Below are 25,305 nucleotides of genomic sequence, written 5' to 3'. Positions count from 1 at the left end.
AGTGTAATGCAATAAACTGTGTAAGACTTCACCACGGTGGTATATTCTTGTAGTCACCATCACCCAAAGGAATAAAAGGGGCTTACCAGCTCCATACAACCCACACACTACCTCCAGTTTCTCAATCCAAGCGGTTATAGTATCCAGGGGGTTAAAGTGAAAAACAAACAAATGGCAATGTAAACGGTTTATTTCAAAACCATACATGTAAACCATAAAGAAGATAAAAGCATAAGAACCTGCATACGGGGCCCAAGACTTTGGGAACTCCGAAATGAATTTGCGTGCATGTGCTGGTCAACAGCTAAAAAGACAATAAAAGGTGCCATCTGCCTCCTTCCCAAGGTCGCCAAATATCACAAAATTATCTAACGAATTATTAAACCTGGAAATAAGTTCTTCCATTCGCTTAACCTCCAGAATCCTGTTAATCAATGTATCTCTTGTTGGTGGGGACTGAGAGCACCATAATGCTGTGATCAGCCGTTTAGCAGTGTTGAGGGTAACGGCTGTAGGTTTGCAGGCTAAGCGTGATTGTTTTGGGAACGGGTACCCCGATAGCATGGTTTGAGGCTTACATTTTATATGTGTTTACCGTATCCCACCTAGAATATCGACAGCTAATCTCCAGAAAGGAATAATACATACGCACTGCCAGAAAATATGGTATAAAGTACCTCTAGCTGCCAGGAATCGCCAACAGGAGGCCCCAAGACTCCATTTGAGTATCACATCTGGTGTTCTGTACCATAAAAAGAGGATCTTATAATGATTTTCCTTGTACGTAGAACACGTGGGGAGCAAGCAGAAGGTAGTGTTTGCTGTCACCCTTAACAGTGGGGGGACAGTTTTGGAAACGGGTGCTGAACAGACATGTGGCTATAGCCAGACACTGTGTACTGTTCAGTGGAGAGGGGAGAAGCAATGACTGGCTGCTCACTAATGAGCGACGCCCTGTAGCACGCTATGGTAAAAAAAATAAGCTGCTTTGTTTCCTTCCATTCAGCTATCTACCATAGCAGATCACTTAATGATGGGGAGGGTTGACTGTATAACCGGTAGGTTCATGGCCAAGATGACGCAGAACGATCTGGGCTTAGGAATATCTAACATGTTAGAAGCTTTAGAATGCCTTTTGGCTGCAGATATATTGTAAGGATTTCTAAAAGGTTAACTATGTCCTCTCCACCATCATTGTTTTGGTCCGCTTTTGATTGGCCCAGTTCCATTCTGCATACAATTTGCTGTTCGCATCTCATTGACCCTTCACTATTCATTTGTCAACACAGCGGTGAGACACATCATCTATATTTCCTGTAAATGTTTGTGTCTTAAAGGAATACTATCAATACCCAAGTGTTCTAAAATGACAATGTACAAATAATGTCTAAGTAGCTGTGTAAACATTTTCCTACTTTTCATGTTAAATATCAGAGGCAAAAGCTGTAATTTGAGGGTAGGATTTATCTATATTGGGACAAATCAATTGCAGAAGTGGTGTCTGCTTCAATGCACAGCCAGAGTTGCATATCAGACTACAGAAAGCAAATATTAAACCTATCAAACTCTGAAAGCAAAAAGAGTATGAAAAGCTGTGACAATTAGTTACATTTCCTCTGCTCTCTTCAGACACTTCAGTCAGAAACACAGGACACAGAAGCTGCAGCTGTTGGGAGCTTTCTCTCTGTCACACACAGTTACACATAGAGTTAACTGATCAAGTGTGAGGGGAATTTCCCCTCTCCTCATGGCTCAGTCTGCCCTCAGTTTTGGCGTCAGTAAAGTTTGAAAGTATTTTGATAACAGTAAGCAAAGAGGTTGCTACTAAGATGTATACACCAGTACCTAGCAGCACTTTCCAAACAATTCCTGTGTCAATTGAAAAAAATATGTGAATCGATAGTATTCCTTTAAGTGTAATCGGGATCACTTGGATGGAATGCTTTATGAGTGATTCTTCTGAAACAAGCAAGCAGGTCAAGAAGGCCAGAGAAATTTTGTAAAGCTTGAGCTATTCTGCATAGTTGTTGCAGGCAAATTATGTAAAAAAATTCCAGCCAGAGATGATCATTATTACATCCAGAAGTGCTGCCTGTTTTTAGAAGAATTGTTTCAAAAGGTTTCTGATGTCAGAGGCCTTGTGCTACAGTCTTACCACAATATGGAGGTTAAAGATTAATTATTGGACACCAAAACAAACATCGGGTCTCTCTGGATTCCTTCGCTTCTTCGTGTTAATAAAACAGTGTCTCTCATCTCTGCAGCACAGATTTGGGAGCACCTGTCCACCTCCACAACATTACTACACAAAATTGTTGGAACATTCGTGAGAACATGTGAAAATTTCAGAAATATATACATTTTCCTACAGTATATACATTTTCCTACATTTTGAAATGTGATGGAGAGGTTAAATTGTATTTTATTGGCTGAGGAAATTTGTGAAAGTGTGCATTCCTTCCCAAACTATATCTGGCCATATGACTGACCACACTGAAAGAATGGGGATACCTGTGGGGTGAGGGGGAGGTAGTAAAGCCCCCTTACCTCGCCCAACCCATGAAAAAAAAATACCCTTTACCAATGTTGTATTGACAAGGACCTTGACCCTAAGAAGGAGGGTAATTGTGTGAGGTGGGATGTGTGATGGAATCTAGAAAAACTTCATAATAATGATCACTTAATATACCCCTTTTCCCATTTCTTTAGAAGGGAAATTATGTTTGTAAGGTTTCTTTAATTCTCAAACAATTAGAAAAAAGTTGTTTTTATGTTTTTTTAAAAAAAGGACGTTGAAGCAAGAAATTTGTATTGAGTATTCATTTTTAATAAAATAATTCCAAAGTACGGTAAGTTATTTATGCATCACCGTATTCCAGGTCAAAACAAGTGCCCTAATTCTCATCAGGGTCTTTACAAAGTCTTCATCTGTAATTTTGCATCTTCAGCACATAGATGATCCGACTTTCTTCAACTCTTGTTGATTAAAAGCTTAAAGCACACATGAAGCGTTTAGAAAAAAAAAAAAGTAAAGTTAGATGCTTAACAGGATATTAGGGAACCTCTGGATGGTTTAGAGGCTTGGTCCCTCTAAACCTAGTTGACTTCCACTGTTAAACAGGTTTCTTCAGGCCATCCTCCTGGCCATAGACGAGTGTCCGAACTGGGCAAGCACCACTCATGTATGGCTTTTTTGCTCCTGTGTTTGCTCCTCTGCATGAGTGCTTCATTCTTCTGTGCATCTCCAGTTCTTACTTGCGCATGCCCAGTTTAGAGGCACTTGTCCATGTCCTGGAGCCTGGCCGGAAGAAACCCATTCAACTTGCGTGAGTCCTATACGGTAGGGTTAGAGGGACCCTTTGCTAGAATGGTGGGCTGTATGAGGAACATGATCCAAAAGCTACCAAGGTAAATATCAACTTTTTTCTGCTCAGAGACCAAGGCAATTTGGTTAAATATTTGAACTGTAATTTTTTTTTTTACTTAACCTTAATGAAAGATTGCCACTATCAAATTTCAGTTATTATCACTACCACCTGTACTGAAAACTATCTTATTATTGTGACTGGAGTTACACTGGTATACTGTGCCATGAAGAACTAACTCATGCAGACTCCTCTGTGTTTTACTTCAGTTTTTCCGTCTCTTTTCTTTTAATAATATGCTGTTTTTTTAATTGTGATCTTAATATCCGAAGCAGAGACACTGACCAATGGAGGACTGTCGCCACACAACCCAATCAAACGGAAAGTAGACTTGGACAAAGATTATGTGTTTGACAAGAGGCTGAGGTACAGCATCCGGCAGAGTGAAAGTAACTGCCGATTCCGGGACATCGTGGTGAGGAAGGAAGACGGCTTCACTCATGTCCTGCTCTCCAGTCAGACATCCGACAACAATGCTTTGACACCTGATGTAAGAAACATAGGGGGGTTTTCATTTATTTAAAAATGTTTTTCTCTGTTTCCCCATGTAGGATTACACCACACCTACTATTTATTGTGTGTGTGCACAAATAACCTACAGTAGAGAAGGGAGGTGTAATGATATTTTTATTATTTATATAAACTTTGGTGTAGGTGGCACCAAAGGATGAAAAGTGCCGCTTCATTGGCTCCCGACTTGGCATGAGCTCTGGTGTTTGGATTCCAAAGTCCGATTAAAACTTGAGTGCAGTTTACTTGCCCTTGTTGCCTCCTATAGCCGATGGGCTCCACAACGGGTTCCATCATGTTACATCTCTCCAGTGCTTCCTCCTTCAAACCCTTAAAGAACAAGTATCAAAGAAACAGTTTTTCTGTAAAACCAACATACCTATAGAGCTTTTAGCCAGCAACACTAAAATGCTTTTCAGAGTTCTCTCAGCACAACCTGTGTGGGAAAAAAAGCCATGTTTACCAGCTGTTTTGTAACAATTTGTGTCGGCATAGTGGGGAAGGGGAGGCAGAGCTGAACTGTAACTTGGCTGTAAACTTACTTTACTTTACTTTATGCTGCCTGACAGAGAGAGACACACAAACAGGAACACAGAGCTTCAGCTGGTGATAATTTACACACATTTGAAGCTATATTTCTGCTTTCTATCATTCTGAACAGATTCCAGTCACAGTATTAGAGCCAGTGAAGATTGTTTCTGTATGCTGGATTTGCACAGTCTTCCATAGTAATGCACACAGTGAGAACTGTTCTCTGTAAATTCTCTTCATATAAAACCTGAAAAGAAGAAACAAAAAGCCTTCGTATTGCTATTTGCTAGTAATTACTGGAAATATATGTGAATTTAGAATTTTAGTTAATTTTGATAGTTGTCCTTTAAGGTGGAAGTTTTGGAGGCATGTGCAGTGCATTGGCTATAGGCGGCAACAAGGATAAGTTAACTGCCCCCTTGTTGTGGCCTCCAAGTGGTAATTAGAGTGCAGGATCCAAATACTGAAGCCCTGCAGAGCTTATCCCTACTCCTAACACTGTGATCACTGTGAGCCAATCACAGTGATCACAGCATTTGAATAGGAAAAAAGGCTTTGGTCCTTAAAGGACCACTATTGCTAAAATTTAGAAGTTATAAAATACACATATACATTCATTATACATTTGTCCCAGAGTAAAACGTGCTATAAATTATTTATTTTCTATGTTCCTGTTGCTTGCAGTAGAAATTTGACAGATCTGACATGGTTCCCTCAGGAATTACTCTTATTTCAAAATAACTCCTTGGATGAAAGTGGCTAACTCCAACTGCGAGAATAGTATGCTTAGGAGACTAGATTTTGACCACCATTGTATAGGTCTTTTCCAGTGAGTGCTTTTGAAAAGAATAAAGAAAATACTGAGAATCCCCCCAGAAGAGATGAATTTGTCCAAAACCTGTAAAATCTTTACTAGCTACTGTAAGTGACAGCTACATGGGAGAACAAAATTTATGGTACGTTTTACTCCGGAACAATTGTACAACTAATACACACTTAAATAAAATTTTACAAATGTTTGCAATAGTTGTCCTTTAAGGGTCCAGAGCAACGCCATTCTCTAGAGGTTATTAAAAGATAATTCATTTTGGCATGAAGAAAGAAATTGTAATTTAGCTATAAATTTAGGTTAAAGAAGTACATAGGGCTGAAAAAGTAAAAGCTGGAGCTGAAATAAAATGGAGCAGTTGCATTTTTTTGTTTTCAGCTGGCAGCCGTGTCACATTTGCTCCAGGTCTCTTCACAGAGCTCAACCAGAACTAAAAGCACCCAGATAGATTAAAAAAAAAAAACAACTTACAAAATGTGCATCAGTTTGCTTAGCCATACCAAAAAAACCTTTTTCAAGCTGGAAGTGGTTAGTCAGATCTAAGCAAAGTCTCAAACTGGACACTGGAGATATGTATGAAGAAAGGCACAAATATGTCATACTGGTGGCCAATCCAAATGTGGCCGTGTCCATTCTAAGCCTTAATTTTCATCTGTAAGCCTTAGTTTACACCTACAGTGAGCAATTAGAGGTTACGTTCAGCTGTGAAGGGCCATTTCTATTCATCAACTATCCTGGCGGTATGGACGAGCTCAGCTCGTCCATTACCGCCGGAGGCTGCCGCTCAGGCCCTGCTGGGCCGATTTGGATGACATAAAAAGCAGCACATGCAGCTGGCACTTTGCCAGCCGCGTGTGCTACCCGATCGCCGCCGCAGCGCGGCGATCCGCCGCGTACAGCTGCGAAACAGGGCCCCCCCAGCCGCCCGAGCCCAGCGTGGGCGGAACAAACAGTTCCGGCCAGCGCTAAGGGCTGGATCGGAGGCGGCTGACGTCAGGACGTCGGCTGACGTCCATGACGTCACTCCGCTCGTCGCCATGGCGACGAGGTAAGCAAAACAAGGAAGGCTGCTCATTGCGGCCTTCCTTGTTTATTCTGGTCGCCGGAGGCGATCAGAATGACGCTTCCGGAGTGCCCTCTAGTGGGTTTTCATGCAGCCAACTTTCAGTTGGCTGCATGAAACCGTTTTTTTTTTATTTAAAAAAAACCCTCCCGCAGCCACCCTGGTGATCTTAATAGAACGCCAGGGTGGTTAAAAAGGATTGAGTAGCCAGGCAGCCCTATCCAGGATGGCCTCTGAGGACGTTCAGCGGCTCATTAACATGGTAAATATTATATCACTACAGGTTCCATGTGTGTTCTAGTGTTGAAAGGCAGCATTGAGCTTGGAGGGTGCTACCCAAGACATGCATTGCATCCTTAGTAGTTCTCATTCATTGGTCCTTGGAAAGATGATGACCACAACTACATACATAAAATGGACATTGTTTTATCTCAAGAAGTCAGCAAGTGTTCCTTAATGTTTATAGGGATGTTGAAGATGGCAAAAACTGAGCAACTGCTTTGAGGAATTCTGTTACAAACAAAAACTTTCCTCACAGTTATGATTTCACACATACCCTATATACTCGCCTATAAGCCTAATTTTTCAACACAGTCAATCACTTTTCCTTGGTTTCTGAGGGAAAAAAGGGGGTATCTCGGCTTATATGCGGGTCAGCTTATATGTGAGTATATATGGTACTAGTGCATATCCATATATTAAAATGAGATATTACCATAATTTATTTCAGTAATTCAATTCAAAAGTGAATCTCATATATCATATAGATTCATTACACTCAGAGTGAGTGTTTATTACTCAGTCAAGAATTTATTACTTTTCATTTTGCTTTTTATGGCCTACAGGTAATGAAAACCCCAAATTCGGTAGCTCAGAAAAGTAGAATATTACGTAAGACAATAAAAAAAGATTTTAAATACAGAAATGTTGGCTTACTAAAAGTATACCCATGTATGCCCTTAATATTTGGCCAAGGCTACTTTTGCATTAATTATTCCGTCAGTGTGGTGTGACATGGAGGGGATCAGCCTGTGCTGCTGAGGTGTTATGGAAGCCCAGGATGCTTTAATAGCAGCCTTCAGTTTTTTTTCATCTGGTGTCATCGTTCTCTACACAATACCTCATAGATTTTCCATGGGATTTAAGTCAGGTGAGTTTGCTTTCCAACCAAGCATAGTGATACCATGGTCATTAAACAAGGTATTGGTGCTTTTAGGTGAAATTAGCATCTTCAGAAAGCTAGGCAGCAGAAGTGTTGAGTGCTCTAAAATTTTCTACTAGATGGCTTCACACTGGATCTCAAGCAACTTGTATTCTGTGGCTTTCCACTCTTTCTCCACTGGGGCCTTGATTTCCAAATGTAATGCAAAATTTACTGAAAAAGGGGCTTTGGACCACTGAGCAAACAGTCCAGCCTGTTATTTATTTAGCCCAGGTAAAACATTTGTCACATTTTCTCTGTGGTCCAGGAGTAGCTTGACACAAGACATACAATAGTTGTGCCCCATGTGCCGGGAATGTCTGTGTGGTGTGGCTCTTGAAGCACTGACTCCAGCTGATGTCCACTCCTTGCGAATCTCTCCCAACTCCTCAGTAACTGCTGCCGGCATTACCAAAAGTTAGAAAGCAGCCCTTTTGAAAAAGATACTGTAACTTTGACAGCTTCAGCCTGCAAGGACAGCTGGCACTTTATAATAATAAAATTGTACTTTATGTATTAATGTATTGTGATCAAACTCCCCTTCCAAAAATGTAATCTGCGTTTCACCAAAATACCTAGAATGTATAGTGCTAAAAAAATGAATTTATGAACTCAAGACTCATTCATGTTTTGGCAATATGGAATTTGGTTTCATGCTGACCTAAGCTAAGAGGATTATGTATGGTGGATAAATATAGCTAGGTGTGTTATACTTATTAGGCTTGGATTGTTTGTTTTAATAGTGTATAATAAACTTAAACTACCCTCTACAACCCACTGGAAGACAAGCTGATTATTGTTAGAATTCTACCTCTCCCATTCAACTCATGATACCTGTAAACACAGTGGCCAAGGATGTAGAATACAAACATCTCAGAGAGACTTCAAATGGTTGGAGAGCTATTGTAACATGCTGTTTTATATTCTAAGCTATATTTAAGTCAGTAAAGTCTTGGGAACGCTAAACTATTGCCACTAAATAAAGAATATCCAAAAAGAAAAAGATCCGAGCTTTCAAAAGACCATAAGCACATGGGATTTCAACTACTGTCCTAAGGAACTCAAATGCAGTCACACTTCTTCTGACCAAACACACAAATCAGAGAATGTAAACACAACGTATAATTGAAAAATACAATATAAATATATCCTCATTCATTTAGTTGACTCCTACTCTTTGGGACCATATGTACGTCTGCATGCCATCTGTGTCAATCATTACTTTTTTTGTTGCATAACTTCACATATGCTGTCTATCCATCTTAGCCTCTGTCGTCGTCGTCTTCTTCTCTTGCCCTTAATTTTTCTCCAAAGAACTCTGTCTTGTCAATATGTGACCAAAGTATTTGAGTTATGATAGTAGTATCATCCCTTGTAGTGAACACTCTCTGGCCTTATTTCATTAAGTATTGACTGGTTAGATCTTCTTACAGGCCACAGAACTTTCAGTAGCTTTCTCCACACCCACATTTCAAAAGCACCAATAGCTGGAAGCCGTCTTAGCCCAGAGTCCATGACAACTTGGAGGAGGAATAGTAATTAACACAGCTGGGACTTTAGCAGGAGCAGGGTGAGCAGTTTTTCGGCTTTGCCCTGCACCCAAATTTCCTGCCGCCTTAATTACATGTACACCTATGCTACCGCCTTAGGTACGTGTACCACATGTACATGAATCTAGGATATAAAGCGTGAGTGAAATGAGCTTTAGTTTGCACGATCAGCCTGGATTGCAACACACCAAGTCTGATGTTGAGAAAATACATTGGCGATCTCATTAAGAGGACAGGGGATGGGTTGCAGCTGCAGGCACAGTTTAAAAGAATTTAAAATGCATTTTTTCTTTTAATATTTTCGCATTTAACATCATATAAACAAGTTCCATATGTTTCCGCCCTAGTTTGTTTGGTTTCATGGTATGTGAGCCACCTGAATAACAATGTGTAAGCATATAGTGGCCTGTGTTGCTTCTTTTTGTTGGGAAGGAGAACAGCGTTTCCTATAATGTTCTGTAAAGAGATAGCAGAGCTTAAAATAGCAATAAGGCTACTCTTACAAAACAGGAACAAACCTCCCGAGCCATATAATGATAGGACGTGATATCACAGGGTTTAAAGGGACAGGCCCACATGGGACCCATCCAGACTGAATAAAGTGAGAAAACTGGTTAAACAGAAGATCACTTTTAAGGGAAGTGGGGTTTCCATGACAACCGAATGCCCTTGGAAATTTTCTTGATCTTTAACAACCTCTGCCATGATCATAAGAGGAACATGCTATTTCTAGGCAATCTGTCAATGTCTGCTTTCTGTTGTTCTGTATGTATAATTACTGTAGGCTCTAGCTCATGGCACCTAATGATAAAAGAAAGTCGTCTCATTGTCATGAGCTACAAAGAACTTACATTGTTTTGAACAATACTGAAGCAATTTACAACAAATTAAAAGTGTATAAAAAACGTTTTTAAATACAGAAGAGTCATCTGCCCTACAGTCACCTTATTAAAGAATAAGTGAACTTGCACAAGTTGGTTCACCTGTTTGTTTTCCACTGGACACCTGAAGAAAAGTAAATGATACAACCTTAACTCCGTGGTGTTGATTAAAAAAATAATGATCTGACCATCTGCGTCCGTGTTCATTTGAAGTAAAGAAAGCCTTGTTTTTCTTGGTACAGAAAGCTGCACTTCGAAACATTGATAGGAAAGGTAATATAACATTCCAGATGAGTCAAATGGAGCATATGCTGATGACTTCATGACCATAACTTGATATGAGGGTTCAGTGAAAGATAAAACTTGCCGTGAATCATCATTATTACACCAGCAGAATGTGGAGAGGCGTTGAGGTGTGACGTCGGCTGCTGATCCGCTTCCTGTGTGATGATGAGGGCTGAAACCCTCCCTCCCGCTGCTTCTGCCTCTTCTGTCTGAGCTCCACCGGAGCTATTCCGAACTCCCAAGCTGTTTCTCAAGCTCTTGCTTAGCTTGCATGCCTGCCTATTGCCTGCTACTGTCTTCATGGCCGTTATTACACGTGTCTCCGGAGCCCTGATCTTCTGAGCCTTTGAGCTAAGTGTTTAGAGTGCGGCGATAGCCGCCAGCTAATGTCTCCCCTTTGCCTGTCTGTTGCCTCTTGGATGCCTGCTTACTCACCTACCCTTTGTTTTGTCGAGAGTTGGAGGGGGGCGGTCTGAGGGGGGTTGTTATTGTTGTGCTGGGGGAACTGTGCTGGGGGAACGGCTGGGCTCCCGCTGTTTCTGTTCTGTTCCGGCCAGGTGGTTTGCTGTTGCTAGTTTGCTCCTCTTTTACTGGCTCCTCCGCCGGCTGGGGCTTGGGACGATCACGGCTGGGTGGTTTTTTTTGCTGTCTCTGCAGGCCTCCCCTCTCTTCTTCCCCCTGGGTGGATGCTGCAGGTGTCTGTTGCTTCTGCTTGGCTGTTTCTGCTGCAGTGGCTGGTAGATTTTTAGGTCACGGTGTGAGGGCTCTTTAGCTGATTTTTAGCTGATCAGCTGATCTGATGGGCGGCTTCCTCCCTACTACGGTGCTATGGTGGTGGTGTGAAGTCACAGTGTGAGGGATCTTTGTAGCAGGTTTCGCTAGGTGACTTTTCTTCTCTCTCTCTCTCTCTCTCTCCTGCTATTACCACCATATTGCCTGCTATCTGGTGCCTTCCCTGTTGCCCGTTGCCCGCTTGTTCTTCCATTCTGCAGTGGGGTCTCGCTGGTCGGCCGGTTGGGGTGCGTGTTGCTGGGCACCTTCGGTTACATTGCCCCCAGTCGTCTATTGGGGTAGCTGGTGGGTTATATTGTTTATATTGTACGATTGAGTATTTTCTACTTTACTGGAACTGGAGGCTATTTAAAATATTAAATAAGGTATTAATTTGATATAGATGTAGAAATTAGAGATTTAAAATCTGTGAAGCTCTGTTGCCAGTACATTTGCGCCAATAAGCGCGAATAATACGATAGCCTTATTCTAAAAACCGTTATCTAACGATGAACTATTGATTGCAAAATTCTTTTTTTTTTTTTTTCTCGTGCATAAGTAAATCATTTTAACTACTAAAACAAAGCATCTGATGGTAATTGAATTCAATATTACATTGTATGGCTACGGCGACAAGAAACAGAGTGAAAAACTCTCTGGCTAATAACAGTAAAGATTTAAGTAAATAGGGTTTTGTATCTAATCTACAAACCCAAGACATTAAAATGGCAGCAGAGAGTAAGAAGATGCAGAATACGATCCCCAAAGCTGTGGGGACGCCCCAAAGACAAATGCCTTTATCAGTGCAGGCAGCAAGCTCTATAACTCCTACAGATATTTCTTCGCATTATAAAAAAATTGCAGAATATTGTGAAGGGACAAGTATTAGGGGTCAGGTATGTTCGGGAAAAAGCAGCCAAGATTTTGTTACTAAGGAGATGATTGATACTCGGATGAAAAACTGGCTGAAAGAGGCCTCCTCTTCTTGGCAAGGAATCATGGTCGAAACAATTGAAAACACTATTAAAAAGACCATTTCAGAAGAGATTAAACCATTGCAGGAAGCCATAGTTCACTTGACTTCTAAGATTGAATCTTTGGAAGTCAAGGCCGAAAAAAGTCAAAAAATGAGTGTATCCCATGAAAAATCCCTTAATGCCCATCAGAAGCAGCTGAATTTTTTGTCCAGCAAAATCGATGATTTAGAAAATAGAGGCAGAAGAAATAACAAAAATTTGAGGTTTACCGGCAAATTTGAAATATGAATTACCTCACACAGTAAATAAAATTTTTAAAAATCTGATGGGCGAAAGCGCTCCAGAAACGTTGGAGTTGGATCGGGTACACAAAATCGGCAAAACTAGGGTTTCTGATAAGGGCAATGTGGTAGATGTTTTGTGTAGGGTCAATTTTTTCAGCCAAAAAGAATCTATTCTGAGACGAGCAAGAGAATTGGGAAAAGTGGAGTTTGAGGGTCACAATATTGAATTGTTTAATGATTTGTCTAGGAGGACCATCGAGAGACGTAGGTTGTTGAAACCGTTATTGGCTATTATTAAGGAGAAGGGAGGAACCTATCGGTGGGGCTTTCCCTTGTCCATGACTGTTACTTTGGCAGATAAATCATACACACTAAAAGACGGTCAACCGATTGGCCCCCTACTCGAAAGATTTGACTTGCCGAGGGCAGAGATAAAGGGATGGGAGATGGGCGAGGAGGGAGGTGGAGGACCCGAGTCTGAGGCAGGATCTACCATAACAACCAAGGCTTTGGTTGTTAGGGATGTCAAGAAGACAGGTCCCACCAATTGATCGTAAACGCTACGACTTTGGGGGATCAAAGGAGAATAAGAATGGAAAAGGCCGATGTAAGGTGGATGAATGGGTGTGATTGGATTAAGGAATATATGGGTGTTGGATGTGATGCAGTGCTCTGAACCTCAACCACTATTCCCTCCCAAGAGGACCTAAACTTTCCTAATATTGTGATTTTACTTTTTCAATGTAATAAAATTTATGAACAGTTTAAGAATCAAAACCATTAACGTCAAAGGGGCTAACTCGGGTAGTAAAAGGGGTAGGATTTTAAATGAACTCAGTAAAAATAAAATTGATATTGCTTTTTTACAGGAAACCCATTTTAGAGGTAATTATAACCCAGGTAATCATTATAAAAAATACAACCAATGGATCCTTAATTCTAGAACCACAGGAAATTCCAGAGGCGTGGCAATTGTGATAGCCTCTAAGGTTAATTTTATAATAGATTTAATTCAGAAAGATGAAGAGGCAAGATTCCTGATGGTTATAGGTAAACTAGATAGCCAGGTAATAACACTAGTAAACATCTATGCTCCTAACGTATGCCGTATTATTGGCAATTGATGCCGAAAAGGCCTTCGATCGAATAGCTAGACCATTTATATATACTTCGCTTAAATTTTATGGTTTCGGGGAGGCTATTATTAATAGAATTATGGGCCTATATAAAAACCAGGAAGCCAGAGTTAAAATTAATGGGAGTCTATCTAAAGCATTTATTATGCAGAATGGAGTAAGACAGGGTTGTCCTCTTTCTCCTATGCTTTTCAATTTGAGTATGGAAGTATTAATCTTTATAATCCAAAATGATCCTGGAGTCATGGGTTGGAAAATTGGGGATAATGAAAATAAGATCTTGGCTTATGCGGACAATTTGTTAATGACTCTGAGTAATCCACAGTTTTTGTTGGATAAGGTGCATGATATCCTTAAGGGATTTTGTGAAGTTTCAAGTTTCAAAATAAATAATACAAAGTCAGTTTTATTGAACCTAGATTGTGATCACTATACATTAGAAGAGATCCAAAGGAAATATCAGTTTAATTTCACAGATACTAAAATTAAATATCTTGGGATTTATCTCTGCAGAAATTTTGAGGATTTATTTAAGGACAATTATATAACTATGCAAGAAGAATGTATAAAATTACTAAAAACAATGGAAAGTTCGCCTCTTAACGTTATAGATAAAATTAATTTTATTAAAATGAAAATCTTGCCAAAGATAAATTTTGTTATGCAAAATCTTCCAATAGAGGTGCCTAAATCTTGGTTTTCGTTTTGGGACACAACATTTGGTGAATTTATTTGGAGGAAAAAGAAACATGAAATAGCCTTTGGAACGATTAATCGATCCAAAAATAAGGGAGGAATGGGGGCTCCTAATATCCAACACTATTATAGGAGCATACAATTAGATAGATTATTACATTTAAGAATTGCATCACCCCAAAAGTTCTGGTCCCAATCTGAGAAGGAATTGATTGACTTCGACTTGATAAAATCTTGGCATCCAAAATCAGTAAGGAAGGTATTACGGGAGGCTATCCACCCGCTTCTTACTCCTACTCTTCAAACATTTGCAGAATTGCTGGACGTGGGTTATAAAAGGAAGGAAATCTTTCCCCTTCTGACCTTAGGTAATAATCAGGATTTTGAGCCTGGTCTGGATCCAAGCTGGTTTAAGGATACAAGGTTTACCTCGATGAATACTCTGCACTAATAGGGCAGGAGATAAATGACTTGAATTGTGGTAAATTAAAATACTTACAGTTAAGGAGTTTTATCTCCAAATATAAAGGTAAAATCAGCAGTCAGTTAAATTTATTTGAAAAATGTTTTCATCATGCTGTAAAGTTGGAGAAATCAATATCTAAATTATATAATTTCATAGGTGGGGATTTTGACCCTCCTCTTCCCGTTTACTGTAAAAAATAGAGAAAGGAGCCAGCATTTTTTTTTGAATATAATCATTTTTATTCAGAAATTTTTTTCAAAAAACACATACAGTAAAAACATGAAAAATACTTAGAAAGTATATTCGAGGTACATGACAGTTCACAATGATATGCATTTATCAAAACTGGAATCTGGGTGATATCTGACACCTATTGGCACAGGTGAACCACCCAACACTAGGAACTTTGTTGAGTTGACTCATGACCACGTGGTCCCTCACATCCGAGGAAACAGGGTAAAAGGTTAAGAAAAGATATGGTATGCCATAGGCACCGTAGAGGTAGCTAGTTATTTAACGTAAGAGACGACATGATCCAAGGTGGCTGACCATGTATGTATACTCCACATTATTAGAAAGTGGGTCATTATTATCAGAGTCAAATGCCAGATCTGTGTACTGTTAGATAACTGTGAACCCATCATAGCTATATTTAGCTTATAATTGGAAAAGAAGGGGAGAAAAGAAGAAGAATAGAATGAGGAATAAGAAAGAAAAGACAGAAAGAAAAGAAGCAAGAGAAAACTTTGACTGAGGCCTCAGTCAAATTTCTCTCTGCTTGGTCATAGCTCGCCGAACCCATTCCGGAGCCAGCATTTTTATGTGTTCAGGACTGGGAGAAAAATTTTGAGCGTATTTGGCTACCCTTTTAACCCTGCGTTTCAATTGGTTAATTATAAGCTGGTAGCAAGGTGGTATGTCTCTCCTGCCCGGTTGGGCAGGATGGGGGCAAGTACGGAAGATATATGTTGGCGATGCCAAACTGTTAGGGGTTCAGACAGACATATGTGGTGGTCCTGTCATAAGATTCAAAAATTTTGGACGGACATTGAGGCCTTCTGTAATAGGAAGGTACAAAGTACTTGTAAATTTACAGAACAGACCATAATTTTTGGATTAGCTGAAGATTCTAACATGACCATCCCGGCGGCTATAGTGGCTAAGAGATTAATAGCCCTTAAATGGAAAAGTTCCACCGCTCCTGAGCTGAGGGAATGGATAAAGGAGATGGGAAATTTTATGGAATTAGAGGAGTGGGAGAATGAAGAACAGACCCCTAGTAGAAAACTAGATAAATGACGAGCGATATGGCTGGAGATCTGCCATGATTGACGTGATTGGTAGTGGGAAGGTAGGTGGAATGGAGTCCAGGGCGGGAAGATGAGAATAGGATGGCTAGATAAGAACTGAATGGTTTGAGTGGCGGTGTATTGTTTGAGTGGTAATATGTGAGTCTTCAAGGGGGAGGGGGGGGAAGGGTGGTGTGGATGCTAGGGTGGTAAGTTTGGGGCAGAGAGAATGGTGATGAGTTGATTGAATCAGAGTTTCAAAATAAGGTAAGTTAATTAAAAATTGTATATGGGAAAGTGAAGCTTGTCCTTTTTATATGTGTTCTTGTTTTTCTCTTGTCTGTCTTATTGAATAGAAAATAGAATAGAAACTCTTTATTGTCATTGTATCAACCGAAATTGTACAACGAAATTCTTAAGTGCAATTTTCCAGCAAAAGCAAATACAGCATAACATTCCATTCTTACATATATTGCATTGCACTCACCCCTTATCAACATGGCCACTTAGCAGCATTTAACATAGAAATGGCTGAAGGATGAAAACTGTTCTTTAGTCTATTTGTCTTAGTTTTTATAAGTCTAAAACGTTTTCCAGAAGGCAGATGTTCAAATAACACATGTCCTGGATGTGAGGCGTCGCTTAAAATTTTCTTAATATTCCTGAAACAATAAGACGTATATAATTCTTCTAATGGAAGGAGAGGACAGCCAACTATCCTCTGGGCAACCTTAATTACCCTATGAAGCTGCTTTTTCTGTGCTACTGTGCAGCTTGAAAACCACGCACAGAGACAGTAGACTAGGACACTCTCCACTGTACTGCGGTAAAAAGACACCAACAATTTCTCAGGAATATTATTCTTCCTAAGCACCCTTAAAAAATATAGCCTCTTCTGTGCCTTTTTCACTACTTTCACTACTTCACTATTGAGCATAAGTGTAACAAAGTAATTTGATAAAAATGACCAATGATGATAGCTCAGCTCAACATGGGAGCACGCTATGAAGTTATGGACCTACCGGTTGAGCATGTGACTATTCTGAGGTGTAAAAAAAAAAAAAAAAAGAGTATTTGAGAGTAGTTTAAGGGGCCTGTACACATGCCCAGCTAATGTCACCTGTCGCCGATCAGGAGCTGATACTCTTGGGCGACATTGCTGTGTCAGGCTGCACACACAACTGTGTAGCTTACAACGTTCTTTTTGCTATGCGTGGGGGGTGGAGTAATAATGAGTGGTGCATGGTTGATGTCTCATGGTGGACGGGGGAGCAATGCGAACAATGGGATCGCTGCTCTTTCACACTACAGGCAGCTTTAAAAAGCGAAAACACTGCGTTTTGGCTGCAGGCGTTTTGAAGGCATTTTAACGCCAACACATTACTTTCAATTGTAATGAGAAACGCCATGGTCATCCCTAAAAAAGCTCCTGGGAGCTTTAAAACGCAATGCTCCAAAACGCAGCATTAAGTGTGAAAGGCAAAATTAAAGTCTATGGACTTTCATTTTACCTTGGAAAACGCCAACTATGGCCATGGCGTTAAAACGCCGAAAAAAGCCCTCTAGTGTAAAAGGGCCCTATGATTCTTCTAATGTTGGGCGAATCTCCGAGCATCTTTCGGACTACTTTAGCTTGAATGATTCCTCGGAGATTAAGGCGGATGTTTTGTGGTGTGCACATAAGGCTACAGTGAGGGGCGAATTTATCAAGGTAGCTTCCCAGCAGAGATGCAAATGTACAGAAATACAATATAATTTAGAACGTAAGTTAACCCAGCTAAACAGAGAATTTCAGTCCTTTCCTACTCCCTATCTTCGAAAATTGATAACAGATACTAAGCTCCAACTGGATATAATCAGGGGCGTTTCTAGGGTCCTTGGAGATTGGGGGCACCTGTGGGCACCAGACGGGAGGGCAAAAAATAGGCGTGGCCATGAGGTGAGTGGGCGTGGCCATGGGTGGGGCCAAATGTACATGAACTTAGCAGCGGTGTAAGCTACAGATAACGGGCCTGCCTATTGAAATATTGGATGGAGCCCCCTGTCCTTTATTTGGATAATTTACAATCAGTATAGGCACAGATCAAAGATGTATACGCACATACAATTTTGATTGGTCAATCACTGACCCCCAATTTTACCACCCCCGTGCAGTAAGTGGGCCAACAGACAATGAATTTTATGAACAGAGCTACAATTGGCTAATCAAAATTGTATGTGTGTACCAGGCTTTACAGCTAATACTGTACATACTGAAAGTAGCAGGGATCAGCATACAATATAGCTGGTTTACAATCAGTAAAGGCACAGAGTAACACCTTACACTGTACACACTGGAGGTAAATCAGCACACAGTGCAGGCACTAGAGAACAGCGTATACTGTACATACTGTAGGCAGCAGAATTCAGCACACTGCAGCTAGCGTACCAAAAATATGAGGATCACGTTGTGCGGCGTGCTTATCGTGCCGCACCGAAAAATGGGTGGGCCATGGACCAGAATATAGGTGTGGTAACGGCCAGGTGGAGACAAATTTACATGAACCTAGCAATGGTGGGACATTAGATTATGACAGTGTTGGCGAACCTTTTGGAGGCCGAGTGCCCAAACTGCAATCCAAAAGTCACTTATCTATCGCAAAGTGGCAACCGCAATTTAAACTAAATACTGTACAAATGTTTTAACTCATACATGAACATTATGGAAAATCCAAGTTGAAAATAAACTGTGAAGATAAACAATTTCATCCATCCTACTCCTGAAAAATGTATTCAATTTTTTAGAACCTCCCAGTTTTATTTTCTGTTTTAAAAAGCTAAAAAAGTAGGTTTAATGCTATTGTCTCATATGATAAGGATTCAGCTTTTCCCATAGTCTCGCAGTTAGCAATCATGTGACCCCCAACAAGACAAATTCAGCAATCATGAGGCCCCCAACAAGACAAATTCAGCAATCACGAGGCCTCCAACAAATCATGAGGCCCCCAACAAGACAAATTCAGCAATCTTGAGGCCCCCAACAAATCATAAGGCTCCCAACAAGACAAATTCAGCAGTCATGAGGCACATAAATAGACAGCATTTCACATAAATAGGCAGAATGCCCCCTTAATATGGTAGCCCCCCAAGTTAGGTAGTGAGTGACAGGGACCCCAAGGTTAGCTAGTGAGTGACAGGTGCCTCCGGTTAGGTAGTGAGTGACAGGGACCCCGATAGTGAGTGACAGGGAGCCCCTTTAGGTAGTGAGTGAGTGCCAGGGAGCCCCTTTAGGTAGTGAGTGAGTGCCAGGGAGCCCCTTTAGGTAGTGAGTGAGTGCCAGGGAGCCCCTTCAGGCAGTAAGTGAGTGCCAGGGAGCCCCTTCAGGCAGTGAGTGAGTGCCAGGGAGCCCCTTCAGGCAGTGAGTGAGTGCCAGGGAGCCCCTTCAGGCAGTGAGTGAGTGCCAGGGAGCCCCTTCAGGCAGTGAGTGAGTGCCAGGGAGCCCCTTCAGGCAGTGAGTGAGTGCCAGGGAGCCCCTTTAGGGAGTGAGTGAGTGCCAGGGAGCCCCTTTAGGGAGTGAGTGAGTGCCAGGGAGCCCCTTTAGGGAGTGAGTGAGTGCCAGGGAGCCCCTTTAGGGAGTGAGTGAGTGCCAGGGAGCCCCTTTAGGGAGTGAGTGACAGGGAGCCCCTTTAGGGAGTGAGTGAGTGACAGGGAGGCCCCCCTCCAGCCGCCGCCGCTCCCCCCACCCCCCTTACCTCGTAGCAGACCTCAGGATCAGCAGCGACCCGACCAGTAAGAGCGGGCGCCGGACGCACCCGCTCGATATGCGGAAGTGATGTCACTTCCGCATATCAGTGCGGGCGCTGGGTCCTAGCGCCCGCACAATTGGTCGCCGGCTCACCGCCTGATCCTGAGGTCTGAGTGACGTGGCGGCTGGAGGGAGCCGCTGCCAGAGGGGGCGGCCGGGCGTAGATCCGTGGCACCCCAGGACAGATTGGGGGCAAGTGCCCCCCCCCAAAATAGGGATAGCGACGCCCCTGGATATAATTATATCTAATTTGACTGAAAAGCAATTTAAATGGACTAGATCTAAATTTCGTAAGTACCTGAACAAGCCAGATAAGTGGCTAGCAATGAAACTAAGAGCACAGCAACAACTGAATAGAGTACACAAAGTAAGGTTAGAATCGGGACAGAAGACTACTGACCCAACATTGATCTACAAAACCTTCCACGCTTTTTATCACAAGCTTTACAACCCTTCCCAGATGGCCTCTGAGGAGGTAGCATCTTAATTTTTGTCTCAAATCACTCTCCCTTATCTAACAGATATCTCTAGAAAAACCCTTAATGCTGCAATATCTGAGGAGGAAATTCTGGAGGCCATTAAAAAACTTAAATCTGGGAAAGCTCCGGGCCCGGATGGCTTATCTGGACTGTACTATAAGAAATTTAAATATATATTGGTCCCCTTTCTGAAGAGACTGTAAGGCTCGATTATGAAAGGACACAGGCCCGGCCCTAGACTTTTTGCCGCCTGAGGCAAACTTTGAAGAAATCGTCGCTGGCCGCCCCCCCCCCCCCCCAAGCCGTGGGTGTAAGGGGCCACCGAGCTGGAGGGGATAGCAGGCAGGAAAGGGGTATTGGCCTAGCGGCGGGGAGGGGGGTCGGACCCCCCCCCCCCTCCCTCACCTGGGTCCCCCGTCCTCCGCTCCCCTCCAGCTTTAAAAAATTGCCGCAGCTATTGTAAGAGGAACCGTCGGGGATCACTCACCTTTTCCGCGTTCCAACGTACACTCCACTGACGTCACTTTCTGTAGCGCCGTCCACTTACAATACAGTGGGCGGCGTAGCAGGAAGTGACGTCAGTGGAGCGCACGCTGGAACGCGGAAAAGGTGAGTGATCTCCGCCCGTGCCTCTTACAATAGCTGCGGCAACTTATTAAAGCTGGAGGGGAGCGGAGGACGGGGGACCCGGGTGAGGGGAGGGGGGGTCCGACCCCTCCCCGCCGCTAGGCGAATACCCCCTTCCTGCCCGCTATCACCTCCAGCTCAGGCGGCCCCCACACTCACGGACGGGCGGGTGCCACCCCCCCCCCCCCCCCCCAGAAGTGCCGCCTGAGGCAAAAGTTTCACCCCACCTCATGGGTGGGCCGGCCCTGAAAGGACATCATACCCTCCCTGAATTTCTAGCTGCTCAAATTGCAGTTATACCAAAAGAGGGACAAGATTTACTTTTCCCCTAAAAATTATCGGACTATATCCCTCCTTAATATCGATTGCAAGTTGCTCACATCTATTTTGGTCGCTAGACTAAATCTTTATCTGGCTGATATGATCCATAAGGATCAAGTGGGTTTTGTGCCGACGCGTCGGGCCACAGATAACATCCGTAGACTTATAGACATCATATCTCATGCTAGATTTCACTCCAATAAGTTGGCTGTATTGGCCTTGGACATTGAAAAGGCCTTTGACAGTCTCCAATGGCCCTATATGCTGGCTACCTTGAAAAAATTTGGGATCAAGGGTGACTTTCTCTCAGCCATACAGGTTCTTTACTCGACTCCCTCTGCAACTCTAAAAATACCCTCTCCAACCCAGATTCTGATTACTATCACCAGAGGAACAAGGCAGGGTTGCCCGCTTTTTCCAGCTTTATTTGCGTTAGTGATTGAACCCCTTGCCCTAATGATCCAAAAATCTATTGAAATTAAGGGTTACACGGTCGGGAATACGGAGTTTGAGACTTCATTCTTTGCTGATGTCTTGGCTCTGACAATTGCTGAGCCTTTGACTTCTCTTCCCCCGCTGTTTAACCTCATGAATGATTTTTGGTAAGGTTTCCAGATTGTGCTTAAATCTTAACAAGTCAGAGTTGCTTTGTTGCAATTATTCTGAGGTGCAGGCCAAAAACCTGGCTGCAAAGTTTAATTTGCAATACCGTGACCACTATTTAAAATATTTAGGTGTGAAGATCACTAGCTCATATTCTTATCTCTACAAATATAACTATGGCACTATGATCTCAACTTTGCAGAGTTTGTTAAAGGGGTGACACCATTATTCAATATTTTGGCTGGGGAGAATGAATTCGGTTTGTATGACACTATTGCCAAAGATCGTATATCTATTTAGGACATTACCTCTACTGGTGAAAAAAAAGTGACCTACATAGGCTCCAATTGGATATTTTTAACTTTGTATGGGTGGGTAAAAGGCCTCTAGTCGTACGATTGAATATTTATCAACCCAGGGCTAAGGGGGGTTTCTCACTCCCGAATTTATTTGGGTATTATAGGGCTGCCCAATTGGCTCAGATTGCCCCTGTATATGCGGGAGTGAGCGCTCCATTGTGGGTGGAGTTGGAGGCCTCTCAATGTAGTCCTTATAACCTTCAGTCATTGGTTTGGTCCTCGATTCCTGTGGACTCTAATTGCCTTGCCCTCTATTCGATTAACGTTACAAATTTGGAAAAGGTCTAGGGCAGCGGTGGCGAACCTAATCTGCTGGCACGCCACCGCTGCTTATGAACTGGCCGCAGCGTCTACTAGACGCCGCCGCGTCAGTTCATAGCCTGCAGCCCTGCAGTCTCCCGGGAGGCAGACCAGGGCAACGGCAAGATGGCTGCCGAAGCCCTGTACTGGAGACTATTTGTGTCTCCAGTACAGGGCTTCGGTGGCAGCCATCTTCCCGTAGCCCTGGTCTGCCTGTCAGCGGCAGCACGGGAGACTGCAGAAGGAACGTCCGGGGGAGATGCACGCCAGAGCCCAGCCAAGAGAGAAGACTTCTGTCAGGTGAGTACATTACTTTTTTTTTGCAGGTGAAATGCAGCCCACTGTGTTATTTTCTGCTAAAATGCTTCCCACATTGTGCTTATTTACTGTGAAATGCTGCCCACTGTGTATGTTTTCTGGTGAATTGTGGCCCACTGCGTATGTTTTCTGGTGAATTGTGGCCCACTGCGTTTATTTTCTGGTGAATTGTGGCCCACTGCGTTTATTTTCTGGTGAATTATGGCCCACTGCGTTTATTTACAGTGAAATGCTGCCCACTGCGTTTGTTTTCTGGTGAAATGTGGCCCACTGCGTTTGTTTTCTGGTGAATTTCTGCCCGCTGCGTTTGTTTTCTGGTGAATTGTGGCCCACTGCGTTTATTTTCTGGTGAATTATGGCCCAATGCGTTTTTTTACAGTGAAATGCTGCCCACTGCGTTTGTTTTCTGGTGAAATGTGGCCCGCTGCGTTTGTTTTCTGGTGAATTGCTGCCCGCTACGTTTGTTTTCTGGTGAATTGTGGCCCACTGCATTTGTTTTCTGGTGAAATGTGGCCCGCTGCATTTGTTTTCTGGTGAATTGTGGCTCACTGCGTTTGTTTTCTGGTGAAATGCTGCCCGCTGCGTTTGTTTTTTGGTGAAATGCTGCCCGCTGCGTTTGTTTTCTGGTGAAATGCTGCCTGCTGCGTTTGTTTTCTGGTGAAATGTGGCCCACTGCATTTGTTTTCTGGTGAAATGTGGCCCACTGCGTTTGTTTTCTGGTGAAATGCTTCCCGTTGCCTTTGTTTTCTGGTGAAATGTGGCCCACATTTCATGATTTTCTGCTGAAATGTTACCAACATTGCATAATTTTCTGCTGAAATGTTGCACACGTTGCGTTTATTTTCTGGTGTCTGGGGTAACTGTTGCTGCATTTATTATTAAGGGCTCATTCACACTACAGAACGTATGCACTAATGCAATTTCATGCATGCGCTGCCAACGCACAGTGATCGCACGGAATGCACATTGTGGTGTGCTAAAGCGTGGACGTCGGCAGCTGTACCCATCGGGGAAACGTATGCGTTGTGCGTTAAAATGTTCCCAGATGCGTTACAACTTAACGCATGGGAACGCACACCTGTAGTGTGAATGGTAACATGGAAGTCTATTGACTTTCATGTTACCATATGAATCTTACATTATGTGCGTTGCGTCAAAACTGACAGCACAGTACATAGTGTGAATGAGCCCTTAATGGTCATAGTTAGCTATATTTGCTGCTTTGGGGTTACGGCGGGTATAAATAGCATCATACAGTTTCTGCACACCCATGATGCGAATCCTCGTTTCACCACATCATGGCGGAAACACTGCTTTCTTATGCCTCGCTGTTACATCATTATGTTAGCTCCGCCCATACAATATCATGGTCACGCCCATTTTTTGGCAACTCCCCCCCCCCCCCCCCCCCCATTGGCACTCGGAGATAAATAAGTCGATGTTAGGTCGCAGTTTGGGCACTCGGCCTCTGAAAGGTTAGCCATCACTGTTCTAGGGAATACCTGAAGCTTTCTACCAGTCCCTCATCATTAACCTACATTTTGGGGAATCCTGATTTCCGTCCGGGCTTCTTGCAAGATTTCTTTTGGGCAGTTAAAAAAAAATATGACTAACCTGTCTGCATATTGGTCAGGCCATCGGTTACACACCTGCCAGGAGGTTCTGGGGAAAGCTGACCTGTCTCAGAGATTTTCCTTTCAAATAACTCAGATCTTGCATTTTTTTCGCTCAATAATACCACGTGGCTATTCTAATCATCGTACTTTTTTCAAAAATTGGGTTATTAATTCACCTTTGGAGGGTGGACTTATTTCCCAGCTTTATGCAACTGTAATAGAACATAGCTCTTCGGAATTGAGAAAATTAAAAATTCTTGCACCACAGAGCTTCAGGTTTCCCTTGACCAAGAGGATTGGCTAGAGTGCTTTACTACCCTCATGAAAGGGAGCTTCTACTTCTCTTTGATAAAGACTAATGTAAAAATCTTTCATAGGGTCTACCTAACACCCTCTAGACTCCATAAATCTGCTTCCATTTTCTCTCCACTTTGCTTTAGAGGGTGTGGAGGAGTCGGAACATTCTCTCATATGTGGTGGACATGCCCTGTATCCTGTTACTGGAATAAGGTCATCTCGCTGATTCATAAAGTTATCTCCCTTTCGATTAGTTTGGACCCAGCAATACTTATCTTAGGCCATAAGCCACTTAACTTTACCCATCAGGCTCACAAAAACATATATTGCTACGGTGGCTAAATCTCATTTAGCTGAAAGTTGGAAATCTTTCTCTCTCCTAATCGAACCCCTGATCAAAAGAATACATCAATTGATGATATATGAGAGACTGTTGGCTATATCTTTAGATAAAATGGATCACTTCCAAAAAACCTGGGATCCCTGGATACAATATGCTGATAATCTAGGTCTGAACTATATTACTTACTTTTAGCTAGGCCACTTAGAAGTGAAAGTTAATTGTGTGATTCTTTCTGCACCAATTTTTCCCTTCTTTTTTTGATCCACCTGACTAATCCCTAATAACCAATACACATCTCCCGCTGAAAGTAGTAAGACTGAAACCTGGTAATCTTCCTTCAAGTACTAACTTCAATACCTGAATT

At 42.4% G+C, this 25,305-nt stretch overlaps 1 protein-coding gene across 2 annotated transcripts in view; it reads left to right on the top strand.

Annotated features, from left to right (window-relative positions):
• CDYL2 (chromodomain Y like 2) overlaps positions 1–25,305 on the top strand; it is a 159,680-nt gene that overhangs the window by 118,781 nt on the left and 15,594 nt on the right. Inside the window, exon 3 of one of the 2 annotated variants that reach the window (XM_068259972.1) lies at positions 3,701–3,915. In XM_068259972.1, the coding sequence (XP_068116073.1) occupies positions 3,701–3,915 (215 nt within the window). Of the gene's footprint in view, positions 1–3,697; positions 3,916–25,305 lie in introns of both variants that reach the window. The other variant, XM_068259971.1, reaches the window with a different exon arrangement.

Source organism: Hyperolius riggenbachi, chromosome 11, assembly GCF_040937935.1.
Source record: "Hyperolius riggenbachi isolate aHypRig1 chromosome 11, aHypRig1.pri, whole genome shotgun sequence".
NCBI lineage: Eukaryota > Metazoa > Chordata > Amphibia > Anura > Hyperoliidae > Hyperolius > Hyperolius riggenbachi.
This window is presented reverse-complemented; position numbering and strand designations above follow the sequence as displayed.